This window comes from Lepidochelys kempii, chromosome 6 (assembly GCF_965140265.1).
Source record: "Lepidochelys kempii isolate rLepKem1 chromosome 6, rLepKem1.hap2, whole genome shotgun sequence".
NCBI lineage: Eukaryota > Metazoa > Chordata > Testudines > Cheloniidae > Lepidochelys > Lepidochelys kempii.
Window position 1 is genome coordinate 51203385 of NC_133261.1, and position 20901 is coordinate 51224285.

The 20901-nt window shown below is 42.6% G+C and overlaps 1 protein-coding gene across 5 annotated transcripts in view; it reads right to left on the bottom strand.

Annotated features, from left to right (window-relative positions):
- The window catches only part of SHANK2 (SH3 and multiple ankyrin repeat domains 2), a 613416-nt gene that overhangs the window by 298978 nt on the left and 293537 nt on the right, over positions 1-20901 (bottom strand). For all 5 annotated transcript variants that reach the window (XM_073347891.1, XM_073347893.1, XM_073347892.1 and 2 more), the window contains one exon: positions 5281-5394. In XM_073347891.1, coding sequence (XP_073203992.1) covers positions 5281-5394 — 114 coding nt within the window. The remainder of the gene's footprint in view (positions 1-5280; positions 5395-20901) is intronic.

Sequence of the window (20901 nt, forward strand, 5' to 3'; positions counted from 1 at the left end):
ACTGCAAATTAAGGGAGATTTATGGCAACAAATTGTTGCAAAGAAATGTATTTTCAAGGTAAAAATGCTTGTATGACATGTGTAATGCTGCAAACAATGGAAAGGGGTGGACATACTAACAGTATGGGTGTTCCTATTACTTAGTAAGGGTTTTGGGGGTGTTGTAACGTATGTAGGTGTTACATATTAACTTAAATAAAAAGAGTGTGATGTAATTAATCCAGTGCTTACTGGACAATTGGGTCCAGGGGAACAAGTACCGCAATAAAGAATCTCATCTACTCAAATCCGCCTCTGGGTCAGCCTGCTCCTTCTTCTAACACAGGTTACTTGAAGAAATGTTCTGAGATCCCATTTATAGAAAATGCTATGAAAAAAATCAGTTACTGTGCTAGTGGATGAAAAAAAGAGTGCTGAATTCTGCAGTGCAATATGGGACACCGTGAGAATCTTTTTTTTCTAAAGAACTGGCATGAAATCTCTGCTACTTTGCACAGTCTATGGTGTGAGTTCTCACAACTTGTGCAGGTTTGTGACACTTCATAGCTGATGTCCTTTAAACAGTCCCAGAAAATAGAATTAATGTAATCCTTTCACCAAGTGATCCTCTCACCATGCTTATTAACTTTTTTCCTATCTGATTTTTGCATTTTTACTTTCAGGGAGTATTGACTGAGTTCTGCCTGTAAAGCAGTCAGCTTACACTGCATTTGTTTCATGTGCAGAAAGGAAATGAAATAACTGCATATGATAATTAAGTCATCAACTGCTTTCAATACTTACCATACCCTGCCATACTTCAGTAATCATACTGTTCTAACATATCACATTTTTCTGATTCATCACTGGTGGCCCCTCATGTCGTTACTGATTGAATACTATGAATAATTCCAACATATAGTGTTTTACACAATTAAGTATTACACAGTGAAGTATTTGTTCATTCAGACTCCAAGAGGGTGAGTTTGTTTTCAAAATTACCTACAAAACCCACATGTGAGTACACAACTTCACAGGGAATTATAGAAAATTTGTCCATTATGTTTATCAAATTATTTTTCCATTCCCAAAGAGAAAAGTGTATATTTAAAGATTATTTATTGCCGAAAATACTGCAAACAATTCTGGTCATTCATGTTCAAGAAACATGAATTCAAACTGGAACAAGTGCAAAGAAGGTCTACTGGAATGATCGGGGAACAGAGAGCCTAAAAGAACTTGGATTGTTTAGCTTTCCAAAACAAAGGCTGACGGGATATCATTGCACTCTATAAACACATCAGGAAGTAAATATAAGGGAGGGAGAAGAGCTAGTTAAGTTAAAGGACAATGTTGGCACAAGAATAAATGGTATAAACAGGCTATGAACAAATTTAGGTTGGAAATCAGAAGAAGGTTTTTAATCATCAAAGGAGTGAGGTTCTGAAACACCCTCCCAACAGGAATAATGGAGGCAAACCGCCTAACTAATTTTAAGATGGTACTTAATAAATTTATTAACAGGATTAATATAACAGTGATAAGAGGGTATTGGATTCAATGACCCAGGAGGTTCCTTCCAGTCTTATGTCCTATGTCATATCATCAGTGCAGTAGATAAACAAAGACAATGTATCTGCCCTGAAAGAACTTATAATCAAAAAGAGAGAAAAAACAGGATGAACCAGGAAGTGTAAAGATGGGGACGGCATAGGCACCAATACTTCAACTGCATACTCATAGATGGACTCCTGAACCCACATGGGGTGGCTTCAGCAGGTTCTGCAAGGCCATAGAGGTCCACCCACATAGATCCAGTTGCAAGACTAGAACCTTAGGGCTAGCTCCACAAAGGAGACTTAAATAAACAGCATTTCAACGCTGAATCTAGGTGCTCTTCTGCCTAGTAGAATGCACAGCCCCAAGTTAGACTCCTAGGCTCACTATACAATGCATGGGGAGAGTTAGGCACCTAACAATGGGATTCATAAAAGCCGGCAGGCTGAACAGGAAGCCACCTAAACTAGCCAGCAGAAAATGCCAACGAGAGGGGTAACAGGGCCATGAGCAACCAGACCTAGTAGTTGGAGTGAGAGTCTACAGTCATGAGACAGGAGTTAAGATTCTTCTGGGTAAGGATACCAGGAGGCCAGAAGCAGCAGACAAACTAGAGATCAAAATCACAAGTCAGATGCCTGGAAATCAGGGTGGGGGCACAGGCAGGGCAGAGTGGAGCCCAGTTGTTTGAACAGCTTCCTGTTCCTGCTGCTGGCTTAAGTAGGGCCAGTGGGCCAATCGCCCACTCTGGAACTCCACCTGTTGGACCTCAGGGATGGACCCTCACACTGGGTCCTAGGTAAACAATTGCCAGCGGGCTGCCAGATGGAGGATTGGAATGTGGCCTCTCACATAAATCCTGTTGGCCTGGGTTTGAGACCTGTGGATCATTACAAGAGGTTGTCCCTCAAAGGGATTTAGGCACCCTAAATCTGGGCTGGAGAGAGGCACCTATCTTTGCTCAGGATTCACAGCTATGAGCCCTCTCTTGGAGTTAGGTGCCTAAAATCAGGTCAATCCTTTCTCAAGAGAAGTGGTGGTGATGGTACTACCACTGCCCTTATACTCTATAGATAAGGATAAGGCTTTGCCATGGACGTCACAGATTCCATGCCTTTCAGAGACCTCTGTGGCAGCTTCAGCCCTGGTAGTGGCAGGACTGTAGATATCAGCCAGCAGGGGCCCCAAGCCACGGGATACCACCGGCCCTGGGGTCTCCGCAGCTCTTGGGCTATGGCAGCAGCGGGTGCTGAAGCCCTCCCGCCCTCCACAGTGGGGCTTGGGCTCTTATTCTCCCCCCCAGGCCACCCTACCCTACCCGTGGGTCTTGGACTTCAGTTCTCTCCCTATCAGTCCCACACACACACACACACACATTATTTTTAGTAAAAGTCACAGACAGGTTGTGGGCTTCTGTAAATTTTTGTTTATTGCCCACAACCTGTCAGTTATTGCTACTAAAACTAACCAAGACAAAATCTTACCTTACTTATAGCTCCATGGCTAGAGCGATCACCCCAGATGTGAGAGACCCAGGTTCAAATCCCCGCTCTGCCTGATTTGGAGCAGGGATTAGAACCCGGATTACTTATCTCCCCAGTGACTACCCTAGGCAATAGGGTATTCTGGCATCAATCTTTCCTGTTCAATCTTTTGCATTTTGTACAAAATATTTAAATATTAATTGGAGCAGGAACTAGAACCTGCAAGCCACTGTGCTTTAAAGTCATTCCCACTCACACTCACTCTCTGGCTCAATGAATATTTAAGCATTCACACTGAAGCCTTCGGAGGAGGGTGGGCTTCAGAGCCCATTTTAAAGTGCTGTCTACACAACTATTTTTAGAGTGCTAGTACAAGCCTGCATGCCCAACTCTATCAGGGCTGCCCGGCGGGGGGGCGGGGCAAGTGGGGCAATTTGCCCCAGGTCCCGGGCCCCACAACAGCCCCCACGAGAGTTTTCAGGGGCACTTTGGCAGCGGAGGGGTCCTTCAGTGCCGCTGAACACACCCAGAGTGAAGGACCCGCCGCCACTTCTTCCACTCCGGGTCTTCAGCGGCAGTTTGGCGGCAGGGGTCCTTCCGTTCCATGTCTTTGGCGAAGTGCCCTGAAGACCCGGAGCGGAAGGACCCCCGCTGCCGAAGACCCCAGGCCCCCTGAATCCCCTGGGCATCCCAGACCTCTATCATCCCGGGCTGGGAGCTTCACTGCTGCAGGCTGTGTAGACATACCCTAACTCCTATCCCTGATTCCTCATCCCACCACTTCCTTTACATAGTAAAATAATCAAATCCTACAACACCCCCAGTTTTTCAGCATTCATTAATTCTTTAACAGTCTGGCTCAGCGTTTCCTTCTCAAGCCTATTCTGTCTACACAAAGGTCATACTTGAACACAAATTATGCATGGGCAGACTATAATCATCTGTGAAATACTGATACTTTTTGCATGAATGCCCATACAAAAATTATATTGTAATGTCTTTATATCCTCAAGAAGTTCTTAATTCACATATCAATCATCTAACTCACCTTAATAGCTCATTTAGACCATTTCATTGTATCCAGTCCATACTTCTAGATATCATTAATATACTCTGGAAGTTGTTATAGTTCACAGTGAGTTCTCAGTCTGAATATATGAGCATGTCCACATTCCCTTAAAAATAGGGAAAGTAGCTATGGTGCATTAGGTGCATTATTCTTTAAATAAATATTGTAGCCAATTTATTTTTGATTCATGAATGCTGTAATACCTGGAACCATAAACTGTGGTTAAATAAAATTGTCTTTGCTTTATTTACGGCACAGCCACATAGTAATGGAGAACTCAGCTCTCTGTGCCATGGTTAATAGCAGTACAGCAACACTTTTAAGTGGCCTTTGTGCTATGTACGTGGAGTATACCTTAGAGGCATTCAAAAGAGTATCATTTTTCAAAAGCTGCAGTTGAACACAGTAACAAATGTATTACAGTTCTCATTCTGCACTGAGATTACCATGGGCACAGGTATCTGCACCTAAATGTGTTCGTTTCTTGCCAAACATCATTGCATATAATAATAATACTGGTTTTAATTTTCAGAAACATTATCCAGCATTTGAAACCTGCAAACTACTAATTTTTTTTTTAGATTACTGCATTTAAAAAAATATAGCACTCACTCCACCAATCCCTAGATTTTTTTAGTTCTATCACTAACTTTTTGCAAACTAGGGTTTATGAAGAAGATCTTTTAGACCCTTAATTATAACTGCATCCTCAAAAATTTATGAAAGGTTCAAAGTAGTGAACAGATTTTTTTATTATTATAATAAATGGCAGTTTAACACATATTTTGTCACTATCCCAATTTGGGAGGCCAAAGGTCAAATTTCCTTCAAGTGCTTAATCAACCAGTGAGATACTTTTCACACACTATTAGAAAATAAAACTATGACATAGTGCCTTAAAAAATGTCTATAGTCATTTTCTCCCTGAGAGCTATACCAGTACTTTACAGTAGAGTGCTTTCTGAAAAAGATTGTTTGGCTTGGACAAAGACCAGGAAAGTCTGATCAATAAATACATCTTCACTGATCTTTATTTTTTTTCAATCCAGTGCTCAGCCTTATTTAATACTTCAATTTCCAGTGTTGCACAATAAGGCCATGTAATATATTCTAATTTAGGCCACCTCAGTGCTCAACTAGACACATTTCATTTGTTACTGTGCAAATTATTGTTGAATTGTATCCACTTACCTGGTTTGCTTTCGTTTGGTTTACACTGCACTTCCTCAACACAGTCTGCGGGAAACCATCCAACAAGTCCTCGGGTGCTGCCTTCCCAGAATCCACCTTCACCAATGCTTAAAACTAAATACAAAAGAGAAAGACAAATGGAACATTAACTTTTTCACCATTTTTCCTCTGGAATAAACTTAAATTCTAAGATTATTTAGACAATGGCACACCCATGAAAATGAACATAGCACAATAAGCCAATTTCTGCTTCCCAAAACATCCGCACAGAATCACCTGCATAGGTGATTCTCAGGTATTACTACTGGGGATGGAAGCAGGGAGCCTACTGTTGAAACAGAGCTTAAGGTGCACATATGACTCCCAAGGCCCCACCACGATCCTTTAAATATACTACTGTATTTCTGCAATACTGATGTTATAAATCATAAATCTCAGCAACAGGAAAGAATGAGAACTGAAGATGCTAAACCAATAACAGGCTCAGATTCTTGGTAAACTGGGTCTCAGAATTTATTTTTTTAATTACTCATAAATGTTATACTTCCTAAGGAAAAAGGAGATAGTATTTACATTATATAGTAATGAGTTCTTTAAGATGCATAGTCTCTATGGATGCACCACGTCAGGATAGTCTCTTGATTGGAGATTTTTGTCAGCAGTGTCCACAGGTCCACACCTGTGCCCTACACATCCCTGAGCTCCAATGTGAGGGTAAATAGGGAAGGGCAAACTTGCTGCTACTCCAGTTCCTTCTGAACCTTAAATTCCAGAGTCAAAGATCCCAAAGCAAAGGGGAAGGAGAGTGGGTAGTGGAGCACCCTTAAGGACAACACACCTCAAAGAACGCCAGTTACTGTACAAGGGAAGTAAACTCTCCTTCTTTGAGTAATTGTCCCTATGGGTGCTCCACGTTAGGAGATTTCCGAGCAGTACCTCAAATACAGACGAGGGTGTTGAGGATATTAATTCAGTGCAGCCTTGCCAATGTTCAAGATAGGTACACTCTTGGATAAAACTATGGAGGTAAGTTAAGTGGTGAAGTGGCCATTTGTACTAGGTGGGTGACAACCCACCAGAGGTCTCATAACTTGCCAGGATGCATCCTGACATCCCATTTTGATACACTTTTGGAGGACACTGGATGCCTTTTCATTCTTTCCACAAAATAATTAGTCTGGGAGAAGCCCTAAAGGGTTTAGTCCTATCAAGGTAGAATCAGAGTATGGAGACTGGCTTCCTTTCCTAAGGAGTTTGGGGTAAAAAATTGATAGTTGAATGTCCTGACTGATTTGGAAATCTGATAAGATCTTAGGTAGGAAGTGAGAATGGGGATGTGAAGTCACCTTAACCCAATAGAACACTATGTATGGTGAATCAGCCATTAGCATTCCTAGTTCTCCTGCCCATCTGGCCGAAGTGATGGTTATGCGGAATGAGGTCTTGAAGCACAAATGAAGAAAGTAACAGGTCCCCAAAAAGTTCCTCGAGGCACTGAGGACTAAGCTGAGGTCCCCAAGTGGAGTAGGTTCTTTGAGATGTGGAAACAGGTTGAACAGAATGAATCTTGCAGCAGTAGGGTGAGTGACAACTCACCCTCAATCGGACAGTGGAACACTGTAATGGCAGCTAAGTGAACCTTAACTGAGGTCAGTGATAGAGCCATGATTTTTAAATTTAGCATGTAATTGAAAATATGTGTGAGGAGAGACTCAAGAGGAGATTATGGATCATTGGACAAATCAGCCTCAGAAACTATTCCACTTCTCTAGACGAGTTTTCCTTGTGGCAGGTTTTCAGCTTTCCAGCAGCATTATTTGGACCTTTAGACACCAATCTCCTTCTATGTCAGAGTGTTGTCAAGGAGCCAGCCCTTTAGGTGGAGAGACAAGATGTTGGGGTGAGTCTTGGTGCCGGATTCCTGGGTCAGGAGGTCTGCTGTCAGAGGAAGGCAAACAGCCCATCGCAGGAATTTGTTGGCCAAACCTATGTTGGCCATGACAGTGTTCTAAGGATGGACACTCATCTCTCATTTCAGCTTGTTCAGGAACTTAAGGAGCAATGGCACTAGGGACTAAGCACACAGCCAGACACAAGGCCAAGAGGAGCATCTCCCCGTGACTTGGAAGCATGCCCTCCCCTCAAGCAGAAGTGCCGGCACTTTCTATTGAACAGTATCACAAAGAGATCTACCTTTGAGGAGCCCCTGGTGAGACAAATTTCCTGAAATACTGTGTTGTTCAGATGCCAGACGTGGTCTTCAAGGAAAACCCTGCTCAGGGAGTCAGCTGCAGTGTTCTGTAACCTCTGTAGGTGAACCTTTGAGATTTCTATGATGTGAGATATGCACTAATTCCACTGAGGCAAGGTGGTCATAGGGGGTGTGTGTACTGCTGGGAAGGGGGACCCAGAGTGTGGGGCTACTGCTGGGGGAAGAACCGGGGGTAAAGGGCACCGGGGTCCAGGAGGGACATGGGCCTGAGGCAGGCAAGATACCGGCCAGCAGAGGACTCTCTAAGAGCTGGAATTGAGCTAATTCCCGAGGCAACCAGCAGGACGTGCTGTGCTGGTGAGCGTCGAGCTGCTACATGTGCAAATGAAGGTGGACATCAGAGAAAGCCTGTCCGTAGGCAAGTACTTTATGGCAAGTGTGGAGTCCAGAGTGGCTCCAACAGATTCTATTCATTGTACAGGTGTGAAAGGAGATTGCTCTGTGCTGAGTTGGAGGCCCAGAGTGTGGAACAGGGATAGAGCCTTGTTGGTTGTGAACTATACCTTGAGAAAGGAGCAAGATCCAGTTGCTGAGACAGGGGAAAACAATTATTCCCATCTGATGAAGACGGACTGCAATGGCTGATAGGACTTTTGTCAGGATCCTCAGGTCAGTTGAAAGGGCAAAGGTCAGGACATGGATAGTGGTCTTTGCCAATGATTAATCATGGGATTAATCATGTATCTGTAGAAAGGCTGCATAGCTATATGAAAATATGCATCCTGGAGGTCAAGGGCAATGAACCAGTCCCCTAGATCCCAAAATGGAATTATCGCTGCCAAGGTTACCATCCTGAACCACTGACTGTGGACAAAGATGTTTAAAATCCTGAGATCCAGAATCGGTCTCCATCCTCCTTTTCTCTTGGGAACCATAAATTAGAACCCTTTTCCAATGAAGTACAGGAGAGAATGCAACTCCTGATGTAAGAGACCCTTGTGAGAAGGGTCCCAGAAGAGGAGTGTAGAAGGGGTGTAAGAGGGAGGAATGGAACTGAACTGGATGGAATTGAAACTACCTCTAGGTTTCATCTGTCAGAGGTGATGAGCTCCCAGGAAGGAGAAAATGGGAGAGGCAGACTCCATAATGTTGATGAAGGATGGATTGGTGCATCAAAGGATCTGGGTTGGTGTGACCCTCAACCAATGCATCAAAAACGGTCACTTAGAAGAAGCCATTGACTGATGTCACTGTGGAGGTTGGCCCCTTCTTAGGAAATCTGACCTGTTTCTGCGTGGTTCAGTCTATTTCATGGAGGTTTGGTAGTGGACAGAGGGAGACTGTTGAGCTGTTTGTGACTGACTGTATTTTCTCTTTGTTGCAGGTATATAGATGCCAAGAAATTGCAAAATTGCCCTGTCTTTGAGAGAGTGGAGGGATCAATCCGTGACAACACTGAAGAGCTTAACCTTTCAAACGGAAGATCCGCCATGGTATTCTGTACTTCCCTAGGCAGGCCAGAGAATTGTAGCCACTACACAACACAGCACATGACTACAGCAGTTGCTATAGAACTCAAAACTCTGTCCTCTGCATCAAGTGAAGCCTGAAAGAAAGTCTAAGTGATCATCTGGGCTTCTCATCTGGTGATGAGAGCTTGAAATGTCTCCCTCCACTCTTGAGACAAGTGATGAACAAAATGAGAGAATTTCAAGTAATTTGTGAAGTCATATTTCACCATCAAGGCCTGATAGTTAATAACTGGGAATTGTAGAGTGGCTGAAGAATAATTCTTACAACTGAGAAAGTCCAGGCGCCTAAGCTCCTTGTTGGAGAGGGCTGATCTAGACCAATACTGTCCATTTCTTTTGTTGATAGAATTGATGACCGAAGAGTTAAGGTTAGCCTGTTTGGAAGTAGGTGGGATGGTCGCTGGTGTTTGCCACACCATGTTGGCTAGTGACAATAAGGCATCATTGATAGATAATGCAATCGTGACTTGAGGAGTGATCTGGAGGATGTCCAGCAAGGAATGTTGAGGTTCTTGCATTTCCTCCAAGAGAATCTGCAAGGGCTCTGCAATTCTGAATGGCCTTGAAGTCATCTGTGCAGGATGGCAAGGTGCACATAACTGCCTCATCTGGTGAGAAGGTGGATTTATTGGATGGTAGTGACTCCCCTATGCCTAGCTCTTGCTCTTCTAGAGGTTCCTCCTGAGGAAGAGGGTCAAGAACCATCAGTGGCTATTGGTCTTGAAGGGTCCTCTTACACAGTAGTACCGTTTAGAACTGTTTGCCATAGGTGACTCAAGGATTCCAGAAACCCAATTCCAATGGGGCATAACCAAAAGGGATAGGACCCAAGGGTGCTCCTGCCAGGGCTGATGAATCAGATGTATACTGCGGGGGGTCCCATTCTCAGGATGGTATCTCAAGGGAGGAAGGCTGGAAAAGGAAGGTGATGGAATCCTGGACGGATGCAAGGAAACATCCTTTCCTATGTCTAGTGAAGGAGCTACAGATGTCAGTACCAGAAGCTGAGGAGAGAGTGGTAACCACTTTGGTATTGGGGGTTGAGTCTTCATGAGATGGTGTGGTAGCACCAGAGAATAGGCTGGCTCCAAAGCGAATGTTGGTACCTACAGGAAAACTTTCAGCAGAGGGAATTCATATTTTTCCAGGATATGAAGATCTGCATGGGAGAGGAACCAGAATGATGCTGGTGACTCTGGGTACTGTTCCTTGGGATTAAGCATGTTGAGCAATACTGGGGATGGTAGTGATGAGCGATCTGTGCACTCCTTGCTGTGACACTATGAGGACAGTACAGAGATGATTCAAGTCCTTGTTTTTCAAAGAGTCCATGCATTTTGAAGAATCCAATTCCAGTATCAACACTGGTGACACCCAGCGTTGCTTGCTGGTAGACTTCTTGGAACTGGAAGTCTTTCTGGGTGATACCAAGGTATCAATACCACAGGAGGTAGGAGTCTCAGCATTACCCACACTGAGATATGCAACCTCCTTGTTCCCTGGCTTGAAGAGTGACCTTTCCTCTCTTCTGGGCCCCCTTTCTAGGAAATAGGGCTTCTTCATATTAGAGGATTTCAAAAACTCCCAAGGCTCTCCATATGTTCTTTGCTTACAGAGGCAAGGCTGACACAGTCACCAGAGCATTCTGAGCTGTTGACGCCAATGTCTCAGACCCTGCCAGTCTCAGGGAACACTCCATAAGTAGCAGTTTTAATCTGTTCTCTCTCAACTTTCTGGATCTGCTTTTGAAGCCAGATCAGATCTTGTACTTAGAGGGGATGTGAGACTCTCCAAAGCAGAGAAGCCAGGTGAATGTCCGTCACTGAAGGGGAAGGACATGTGGCAGGTCTGGCTGGGTGTGAAAGCCAGGATCTTTGGCACAATCCAGTAAAGTCCACAGAAAGAGACCAAAGTAGGCCCCAATTGAAAATAAGGTGGGGGACACCCCCAAAAGGACAAACTGTGTACTAAAACTAAACAAAGCACACTACAATAACAAGAGAAATACAAATGAGGTAAGGGATGAATGTGCTATGTAGTGGACCCTGACACTCCAGCTCAAACTGTAGGTGGCTGAGAAGGAAGTGGAGTGGCTGTAAGTTTGCCTCTCCCTATGTAGCCTGGTAGTAAAACACGAAGTGCAGGGCACAGGTGCATACCCACAGACACGAATGACAAAAATCTCCAATTGAGAGTGCATTGGTATATGCACATACCTTATACAGAGCACCCATGGGGACAATAATTTGAAGAGCACAATACTTTATTTAACGGTTAACTCCAGAGACTTGGAATCTGGGTCAAGTAATATGAATTTCATGGTGTGAGCATATAATGAATACTCGCATATCCCAAAGCTAATATACACAATGGGGGTACCTTTTGAAACACTCTGCTGATTTTCACAGTGGAAGAAAATGACAATGGGGAGTGAATGAACTTCTTCTAAGAGGAGGAAAAGATTTACTTTGCATAGGTAATCATTTTGAAATTGCTCTTATCTCTTAGCAAGGATTGTGACAGAGGACTTCAGAACAACAGTATAAATACAGTACTATTATCAAACATTTAGAGTAAATGAATTACAATAATTAAAATAACTAAAATATATTTTTCCAACTCTGATGTTTAAAGAAGCTCAGATAAATCACTGTACATTTAGTACCTCTCTAAAATAAGAAGCCTGAGATATTCCAAAGAAAAAATTAATACAAGGTTGTGTAGACATTTTAAATAAAAATAGCAAAACCAATGCCAAATACTTAAAATAGACAATTAATTTGATCTCCCTCTCACACACACAAAACTCCTTGTGAAAAATAATGAAACTTTAAAACTATAGTGCTGTTTCTGATTGCACCTGCATTTTGGAAAAGTGCAGCTCTACTGAGTTCAGAGGACTTGAATTTCAACTTGATTTACACTGATGTAAGTGACATGAAGAATCAAGCCCATGCATGGCAGGATATGTAGTACTTTCTTTAATACTAACAGGAATTCCAGTTGTCACACCCGAGAAGGCCAGTATAAAATTATATATGGTATTAATGTTTACCTAGATTTAAGGCAGTAATGCAATAGTAGCTATTTCTGATACTACTTATTAATGTCTATTAAAATAAAAATACTTGATAGGAAAATGTTCCTCATCTGTCAATTCTATTTCTTTTAAAGTTTAGATATATAGACCTTACAGAATGAACATTTCAAATGTCATGCTAAAAAGTAAAAAGTACAAACTTAAGCCCACAATCCAGCAACTGGATCCCCAAGCACAGACCCCTGAATCTATATAGAAGAAGGGTGTGCAAACTTTTTGGCCCAAGGGCCACATTGGGATGCGAAATTGTATGGAGGGTTGGTTAGGGAAGGCTGTGCCCCCCAAACAGTTTGGCCCCAGCCCCCTATCCGCCCCCGACTGCCCCCCTCAGAATCCTCGACCCATCCAACCCACCCTGCTCCTTGTCCCCTGACCACCTCCTTCCAGGACCCCCCGCCCCAAACCGCCTCCTATCCAACTCCCCCTGTTCCCTGATCCCCTGACCGCCCTGAACTTCCACCCCATCCAACCGCTCCCTGTCCCCTGACTGCCCCCCGGAATCCCCCTACCCAATGTGTTTGCCACCGCTGCCCCCTTACCATGCCGCTCAGAGCAGCAGGAGCTTGCAGCCCGGCTGCCTGCGTGGCGGCGTAGCTGCAGGGGAGGAGGGGCAGCAGGGGAGGGGCCAGGGGCAAGCCTCCCTGGCCAGGAGCTCAAGGTCCGGGCAGGATGGTCCCACAGGCTGGATGTGGCCCGTGGGCGATAGTTTGCCCACCTCTGATATAGCGCCCTAAAGGAAACAATTAAGCATCTGTACAACTTTATATACATGAGTAGTCCTACATATACTTAAGTATTTGCAGGATCTGGGTTTAGGGCCCTCATCTGACTGAGCACCCTCAGCTCCCACTGAAGACAATGAATATGTATGAACTTTTGCTCAGGCTACATACAATATACAGTTAGAGACTGACTAAATTTCAATGCATTTTTTTAATCTTCCTAAAAGCCATAGATATTTTGTGTGCATAAACAATCCCAGGTCTGTGTTTAAAAGGGAGGGAAAGTGACAAAACCATACTCGTGTTTTAAAGATATTAACAGAAGAAACTCAGTATCACTGTGAGGACCATTTATAAAGAAAAAAAACGAACAATTTATGCTGATATATCCCACTTGCTCTTGGAAATAATTACAGCATGTGCATATAACACATAAAAGTCTGAGGAATCTCTTCCCAGCTGTATAAAATATATTTACAATTCCTATAATAAAAAATGTTCAATCTTATGTGACTAGCTCAACAGACAAGAGGCAGAGATCTCCTCCTGAGCTACTACCTCTCATCTGATAAAACACTGGGGGAGATTCTGCTCTTAGTTATACTGATGAAAATCCAGAACAGTAGAGAGAACTGAGGAAATCTCCATATATACGTCAGTGTAACAAAGCAGAATCTGATTCATGGTCTTTAATCTTCATATAAGAACAGGGTGTATGTCTTTACATGTGAAGGGACAGATGAAACTTTATTAATAAGAGATACAGATATTATATTTATTTTACGATTGAGTACAAGTTACTATTGTAGATCAATTCAATTTTATTTTTTTCCAAAAAAGGTGGAAGCTAGCCTGGGATCCCAGTCAGATGGAAGAGATAATGAAATGTATGAAAATGCAGGACTCTTGTTGCAAATAATTATTTTTTGTACAGAGAGCTCTGAGCACTTAATCTCAAACTGATTTCATTTTACTAACTCACAGGAAGGAGAACGTAGACTGCCACGCAATGGAGAAAGACTGCCTCCTTCCCCTAGCTAGTATTTTATTAATGTAAGTCAGCACTGTGGCGCTACGCCTCCATATTCTTCATAGAGATATTGTTATGATATGATTATGGCATAACTATGATGTATTTTATGCAAGATTACGCATGTGAGATATCATTGGAACGGTTATGATTTACTGAATATAATTATCCTATTTGTATGCATGTATGATTTCTGTATCTAAAGTTAGAAATACTGTCTATGCATCTACATATACATTACATAGATCCTTCTGTTTCTACATAGAATTTATATTTTGGTTTGTTATAAGTCAGGTGGGTATTTCACACCCACAGGGAAAGTTTGACATATTCATGCTAGTAGCAGCTGAAAATGGCTAGTCCATCCTCATCAAGGTGGAAAAAGGCATGTTTCTTTGAGTCCACAGGTGAATTCAAGGTAAAGAGTGACTATTAAATGCCACAAGTAGATTTCTAAGAATCCCACTTTGGATCATCATTAAATGAACGTTTAAAGTGTTATCAACTACTAAATGAGGGGAGTTTGGCAGAACTATATGTAGGATGCTTGCTTGATAATATGGTGTCTGTGAGGTGGTAGGTAGCATTTTGGGTAGAATGTATTAGTCTTTACAGTTCTGGGTATTTGGTTTTAAATGATACTGCATATTGCTGTTTTAGGGCTTGTACCAGCTTGCACATAAGTCAACAGAAAGATTCAATAAGAGTGGGAATGGGCTTTTGTAAATGTTCTTCTTTTGCAAACAAAAACAGGTTGATTGGCTTCTTGGCCCTCCTACTACAGAAGCATGGTATGATTGGTCCCTGATCAGGAGATAGTTGGGGGTAGTGGGATAGCAAACCCAACAGTGCTTTTCATTAAACTAGAAAAAAATTTAAGTCTTCATTCTTCGCTATGTTGAAACCTTTCCAAACTAGGCAGAAAACCATGTAAGGCCTTATAGACCTAGTCTCCCCAAAAGTACAAAACTCAAACTCTGCTCATCCAGGAAGCCTTGTACTAAAATTTTTTCTTGGATAATCTGCCTTCCTGATTTATTACTTTTAATGGGTAATAATAAAAACAGGGGTTAATTGGTTACATGGATGGAGTCCTGGTTTTTCTTCTTGGAGCTAGATGGAATTCTAATTAATTGCGGGGTGGGTGTAGAAAAACACTCTTTTGACAGAACTTTTCAAAGTTAAGTCTTCATTTAATTTGAGTTCCAGGTGACTAATAAGCCCCACAAGAATACTCATCTGGACATAGGCAGTATGTATAATAGGCCAGGGAAGGTGTAGCCTGCCCCTGGAAGAGCTGCAGCCACCAGATGCCAGTTGCAGGGTTTGCACAGGAAGTTTTCTGCTTATTATTATGCCCCATGCAGGTTTCAGGGCAGCTGAGCAGCTAGTAAGTGCTACTCAACTTCCTGGGTTCATCAGTAATCTCCCTCCAGAGAGAACCCAGGAAGCTGAGTAGCACATACTGCCTCCTCAGCCGCCCTGGAACCTGCATGGAGCATATAAAAAGCTCAGTTTCTTCCAAAAGAGACGAGCTTTTACCTCACAGTGCCCTTGGGGTCTCAGGAGGGAAGGTGCAGCTGGCCCGTGGCTCCTCCAGCTGCGGGTATGTGTGTGTGGAGGTCTTGTGGCTCCTGCCATGGGGGGGGCTTGGGAAGAAGGGATGGGGGGGGGTCTAGCCTTCCCAAAGGGGGGCTCCAGCCGCTGCCCATGCACCTGGATGAGGAAATAGCCTTGCCATCTAAGACCCCAGAGCAGGAGAAACTCCCTTTTGCCCGTCCCTAACTCACACAACCAACTCCTTAGGTTATAATGGTAACTTCCTACTCTCCTAAGCAGACCCAAAAATCAAAGCATGAAGGAACAATGAGAATGTTCAATCTATTTTTGAATACAACTAAGTTAATAGAATGAGGCTATTAACAAGTGTTTTGGAGCATGACATTTCTCTTCATCTGAAGTTGATCCTAAGTCACAGATCTTACCTACTACATAATTAAGGTCAACACAAGTTAGTTTGACTTTGTTCTAGTTTTTCAAGTCCCTTTTTCTAATTTTAGATTGTATTTTGCTCCCATCCAATCCTCTCCCTTTCCTACTTGTTACTGTCAGAAACCCTCCCTCCCTGTTGCTGGTGTTGAAGAGGATGTGCCATGTAAGCAGATCCTTTTGACCATACAAAGCAGCATCAAAAAGATGTTATGGTGTTATTGGAGAGCAGTGGGACAAGTCTGGAGCGCCAGCCGGCAGGTGGTCAGGGAGCAAGTATCTTCAGCCCTGCAGACATTCAGGGGAGTTGGGAAGAAGCAAACCCAGTCTCCTCAAAGATTGCTAGGTCCCTGAGACTCCAAGACAAGGAGTAGAAATGTTTCTTGGTGGAGGTGAGCAAATAATTGATCATTCAGTGGACAAACTGGGGGGTGGGAGAGGGGTTATGTAGAACAGAAATTGATTTTTTTCAGCTTTGCACAGAAAAAAAAACAAAGTTTTGTTCACTGAAATTTTTTTGCCCAGCTCTAATCCTGAGGAAATCTGCAAGTACTTTGTCTGTTAAATTAGCCTGCCTGAGTTCTTCTGGGTTCTTATTACTGAATAGTAGTTTTTCCCTATCTGCCATCAGGAGGGGACCACTCTTAATGGCCCCACTTTATACTAGAGACTGGGGCGGTAGATCCACTTTTGTGAATTATAGAAGAGTTGCATGGTGCCTGGTAAGGCAGATTCCAACAACAGAACCAAGGGCCAGTGTGGAAAAGATAAGGCAGTGAGGGAGTTCAATGGAATCGGGGCGCTCTGGAATTCGAAATTGGCCAGCTTTTTGTGAACTTCTCTCCCCAGGATCACTCTCATGGTGCTATTGTTTGCTTTGAGCCTCTGCAGGAAGTCAGATGAGGGTTACAGTTGCCTATGACTGTGTCTAGAATATATCTACAGTATATTGTAGCACAGTGATTTACATCTTGTAACCAAGTACTACTGCCTTGGCCATTCATCAGCATCAGATCACTAGACTCATACCATATATTCTGATTATAATCTTTCTGCTAAAGTGGGTAGTATGAAACCATCTGTTAAAAAACAAAAAAACACTAGCTCCAATTTTAAGTATATTGCCATAGGTTGTCCCTTGGCTGGGGCACCTTCCTGTGGCATGACAGGTGCACCCCTCCTCAGTTTCCTCATGAAAGGAACAGTCTCAGATACATAGTCTTTGGCCATAATTTATTTGTGTACACTAGTGCAATAGTTGCCGCAAAACCCTTGTAATAAAACTACTCTCAACAAACCCTCAGTAAACATAAAGGCACAACAGGTTTTCCATTCCACTCTGCTGGAACAAATGCCTCCAGGTCAAGAGTCAATAGCACCACTCTGTTCCCACTTCTATTTGCCTCTACTCCAGGGTACCACTCTCCAGGCCATCCATGAGAGACTAGTCTCGTGACTCTCACCATGGCCCCAGCTCAGGTCTCCAGTAAAAGAGACCTCCCCACAGTTCTATGAGTCTCCAGGACCAACCCCTTCTTCTGGGAACACAGATAAAAAAACCCTACTCCTCCACCTTCAGGGCCCTGCCTTCTTTCCGAACTCATTGGATACTATTCACATTTGTTGCCTACACTCCCTCTAAGCCTCCTTCCTAAATACTCCCAACCATCTTACTGACCCTGAACACTGCAAAGATGAAAGAAAGGTGGTTTAAATAGCCAGTTGGTGATTCCCTTGGCATAAGGGAATGCTTGGGTGGTACAGCTTGGCTGGTTTTATACCACTAGCTTAGTTCACAAAGCTCAGTGGGTGCTTCAAAGGTCTCGGTGGGAGGGAGATGTTAATGTTAGTACAAATTAAAGCACTCACCCCCACCCCCCTCCCACCCTGCAATAGCCATGTGTTGTTACAACTACAGCTGGGAAAATATCAATTTTTTTTTGTTTACTGGCAGTTTCACAAAATGTGTGTGTGTTGGGGGTGGGGAGCTGAATAAAAAAAATGACAATTTTCAGCCAAGAGAAAAAAAATCTGTTTTGGGTCAAACGAATGGACCCAGAACAGAGATCTCCCACTGGCAGCCTCCTTTATAATTTTAAGGCAAGCAGCCAAGAACACAGAAGACCTATGCTCACTTCCTCCCTCTCCCTGCTACAGAGAAGGGATCTGAACTTGAATCATCTCCTACCTTGTGACCTAACCACTGGACTATGGGATAGTCTAGGACAGGTCTCCCTCAAAGGCTCCTGCTGAAGGTGTTCCAATTGTTATAAATAATTAAATAACTGAAGCACAACTTGAACATGGGTCTTCTACCCCACCCCAGGTCAGGTCACTAAACACCATGTTACAGAGTCATTCTCATTCTCTGGTCCAATGACTATTTTTATTGTCATTCATAGTAGTAATTCATAATAATTCATAAAGTGTCAAATTCACAAATAGCTTTGGATCAACCAAAACTGAATTTTTCCTATGAATAAACTATTCCTCTGAAAATTTCACCCAGCTCTAGTTTCAATGTTCTGAGATATTAGTTAGCAAGGGTACAACTTTCTCTGTCATTTTCTAGTATAGTTGACTTGTGAATGAGTAAGTTAGCTTGTAACAAGTCACAATTATTCTTAGCAGGGATTTCTGTTAAAGTAAATATACAATTATACACCACACAGTACAGTAGAACCTCAGAGTTACGAACACCTCAGGAATAGAGGTTGTTCATAACTCTGAAATGTTCATAACTCTGAACAAAACATTATGGTTGTTCTTTCAAAAGTTTACAACTGAACATTGAGTTAATACAGCTTTAAAACTTTACTATGGAGAAGAAAAATGTTGCTTTCCTTTTATTTTTTTAGTAGTTTACATTTAATACAGTACTGCACGGTATTTGCCTTGTTTTATGTGTGTGTGTCTGCTGCTGCCTGATTGTATACTTCCGGTTCCAGATGAGGTGTGTGGTTGACTGGTCAGTTCGTAACTTTGGCGTTCGTAACTCTGAAGTTCTACTGTATTCTACTTTTAAGGTTTGCTTATCCAATAGTTTAACACTCTGATTACTGAATTTACTCATGCAGAGTAGGAAAATTACTGTTGAAAAACAAAACAGCTTTTCTGTAGTTCTTCTCTTGTCAATATTTTATTTACTATTCTAATTTGTGCAAAAGCCCAGGACCCCAACTTTCTTTTTGTCTAGAGGTATTGTCTGTCAGTAATTTCTTCAAACCCAGTAGGGGTTCAATAATCTTTTTCTTCTCAAGCTGAGTTATAAGATGGATTTCACTATAGATGAATATGTTTTTTACATGCTTGGGTTGCCCAGTTGGCTGAGGTCACACTGAACCAGAAGTAGTTAAGCACTGATCAGAATTTCTAGTGCTAAAAACTACTGACATTCTAGTTATCATATGGACCTGAATCACCACCACCACAGTACTCAAAGACTCCAAGTGAGATCAAAGACTTATTATGCTAGGCGCTGTATAAACACAGCTGGAGACACTCCCTGTCAGAAGAACTTGCAATCTATATCAGAGGAGACAAACAAAACACAAGACAAGTGCTGGAGCATATTTGAGCTATTTAAGGGCATTCCATGCCTGGAGCCTGACTACAAGGTGCTGAACACTGTGAACCCCAGCTGAAGCCAATGGGAGCTCAGAGTACTCAGCACCTTGCAGGATTAGAAAAGAATGTACAGCCCCCATACACTTTTGCTGATTTTTAAAATGTAGCTGTGTCATAAGCATACAGCTAAGGGTAGCATAAAATCCCTCCTTTACCTGTAAGGGGTTAAGAAGCTCAAATAACCTGGTTGGCACCTGACCAAAAGGACCAGTAAGGGAAGAAGATCCTTTCAAATCTGTGGGGGGAAGTTTTGTTTTTGTGGTCTTTTGTTGTTCTCTCTGGGACAGAGAGAGACCAGGGCAGGAAAAAAAAAAACTATCCTAAATCCCTACCTGAAATAAGCATCTAGATTAAAAAAATTGTAAGTAAAGCGAATAAATGCGTTAGATTATCTTTTGTTTTAGCTTGTGAATTTTCCCTATGCTAAGAGGGAGGTTTATTCCTGTTTTTTGTAACTTTAAAGTTTTGCCTAGAGGGGAATCCGGGATATTTTAAATCTTATTACTCTGTAAAATTACCTTCCATCCTGATTTTACAGAGGTGCTTCTTTTACTTTTGTCTTTATAATAAAGTTCTGTTTTTAAGAATCTGATTGGTTTTTAGTATCCTAAAAACCCAAGGGTCTGGTCTGGTCCTATTTGGTGGTATATGAGTCTCAAGCCTCCCCAGGAAAGGGGTAAAGGGGCTTGGGGGGATATTTTGGGGGAAACAGGAACTCCAAGTGGTCCTTTTCCTGAATCTTTGTCTAGCTCACTTGGTGGTGGCAGAAGTACCATCCAAGGACAAGGAAGGATTTGTGCAGGGTGTATCTTCTTTATTTTTTCCTATGAATTTATTTGGCAGTGCCTCCACCCCCCTCACTCCTTCCTGGCAGGGTCACCAGGGCAGCTTGGGAGAAAAATTCTAACCACAGGGTAGTCCCCACTTACTTGCCAGATAGTTGGAGACTTCCAAAAAATAACACAAACACATATAATTATTGTGTTGAATATATTGTATTAAACAGGAGACAAATATAACATAACAGGGTAAAACACTATTTTTAGGTTCACCGGTGCCCACACTGCTAATACCTGTGACTTTCCCCAGTCACGTGACTTAATGTAGCAAATGTAAGATTAGTGTCCCATTGGAACGCGTACTTTGCTAGGGCCCTTGATGACCTAAGACCACAAAATTCTTCTCTGCAGTGGTTTAGCAGTGTGGCTGACTGGGTTCAGTACAGCCCAAAAGACTCACAAGTGGGAGAAGGTGGTAAATCCCTCCACAGGTTTAATATGCATCAGGTTATAAAATCCCCAAACCCTTACTCTCTGGCTTGAGGACACAGTTCAGGAAGTAGGGGGTCCCCAAAACAAATTTCCTGACTGACTAACTAAAAGATGGTGCACTCAGACTAACTAAAAGAT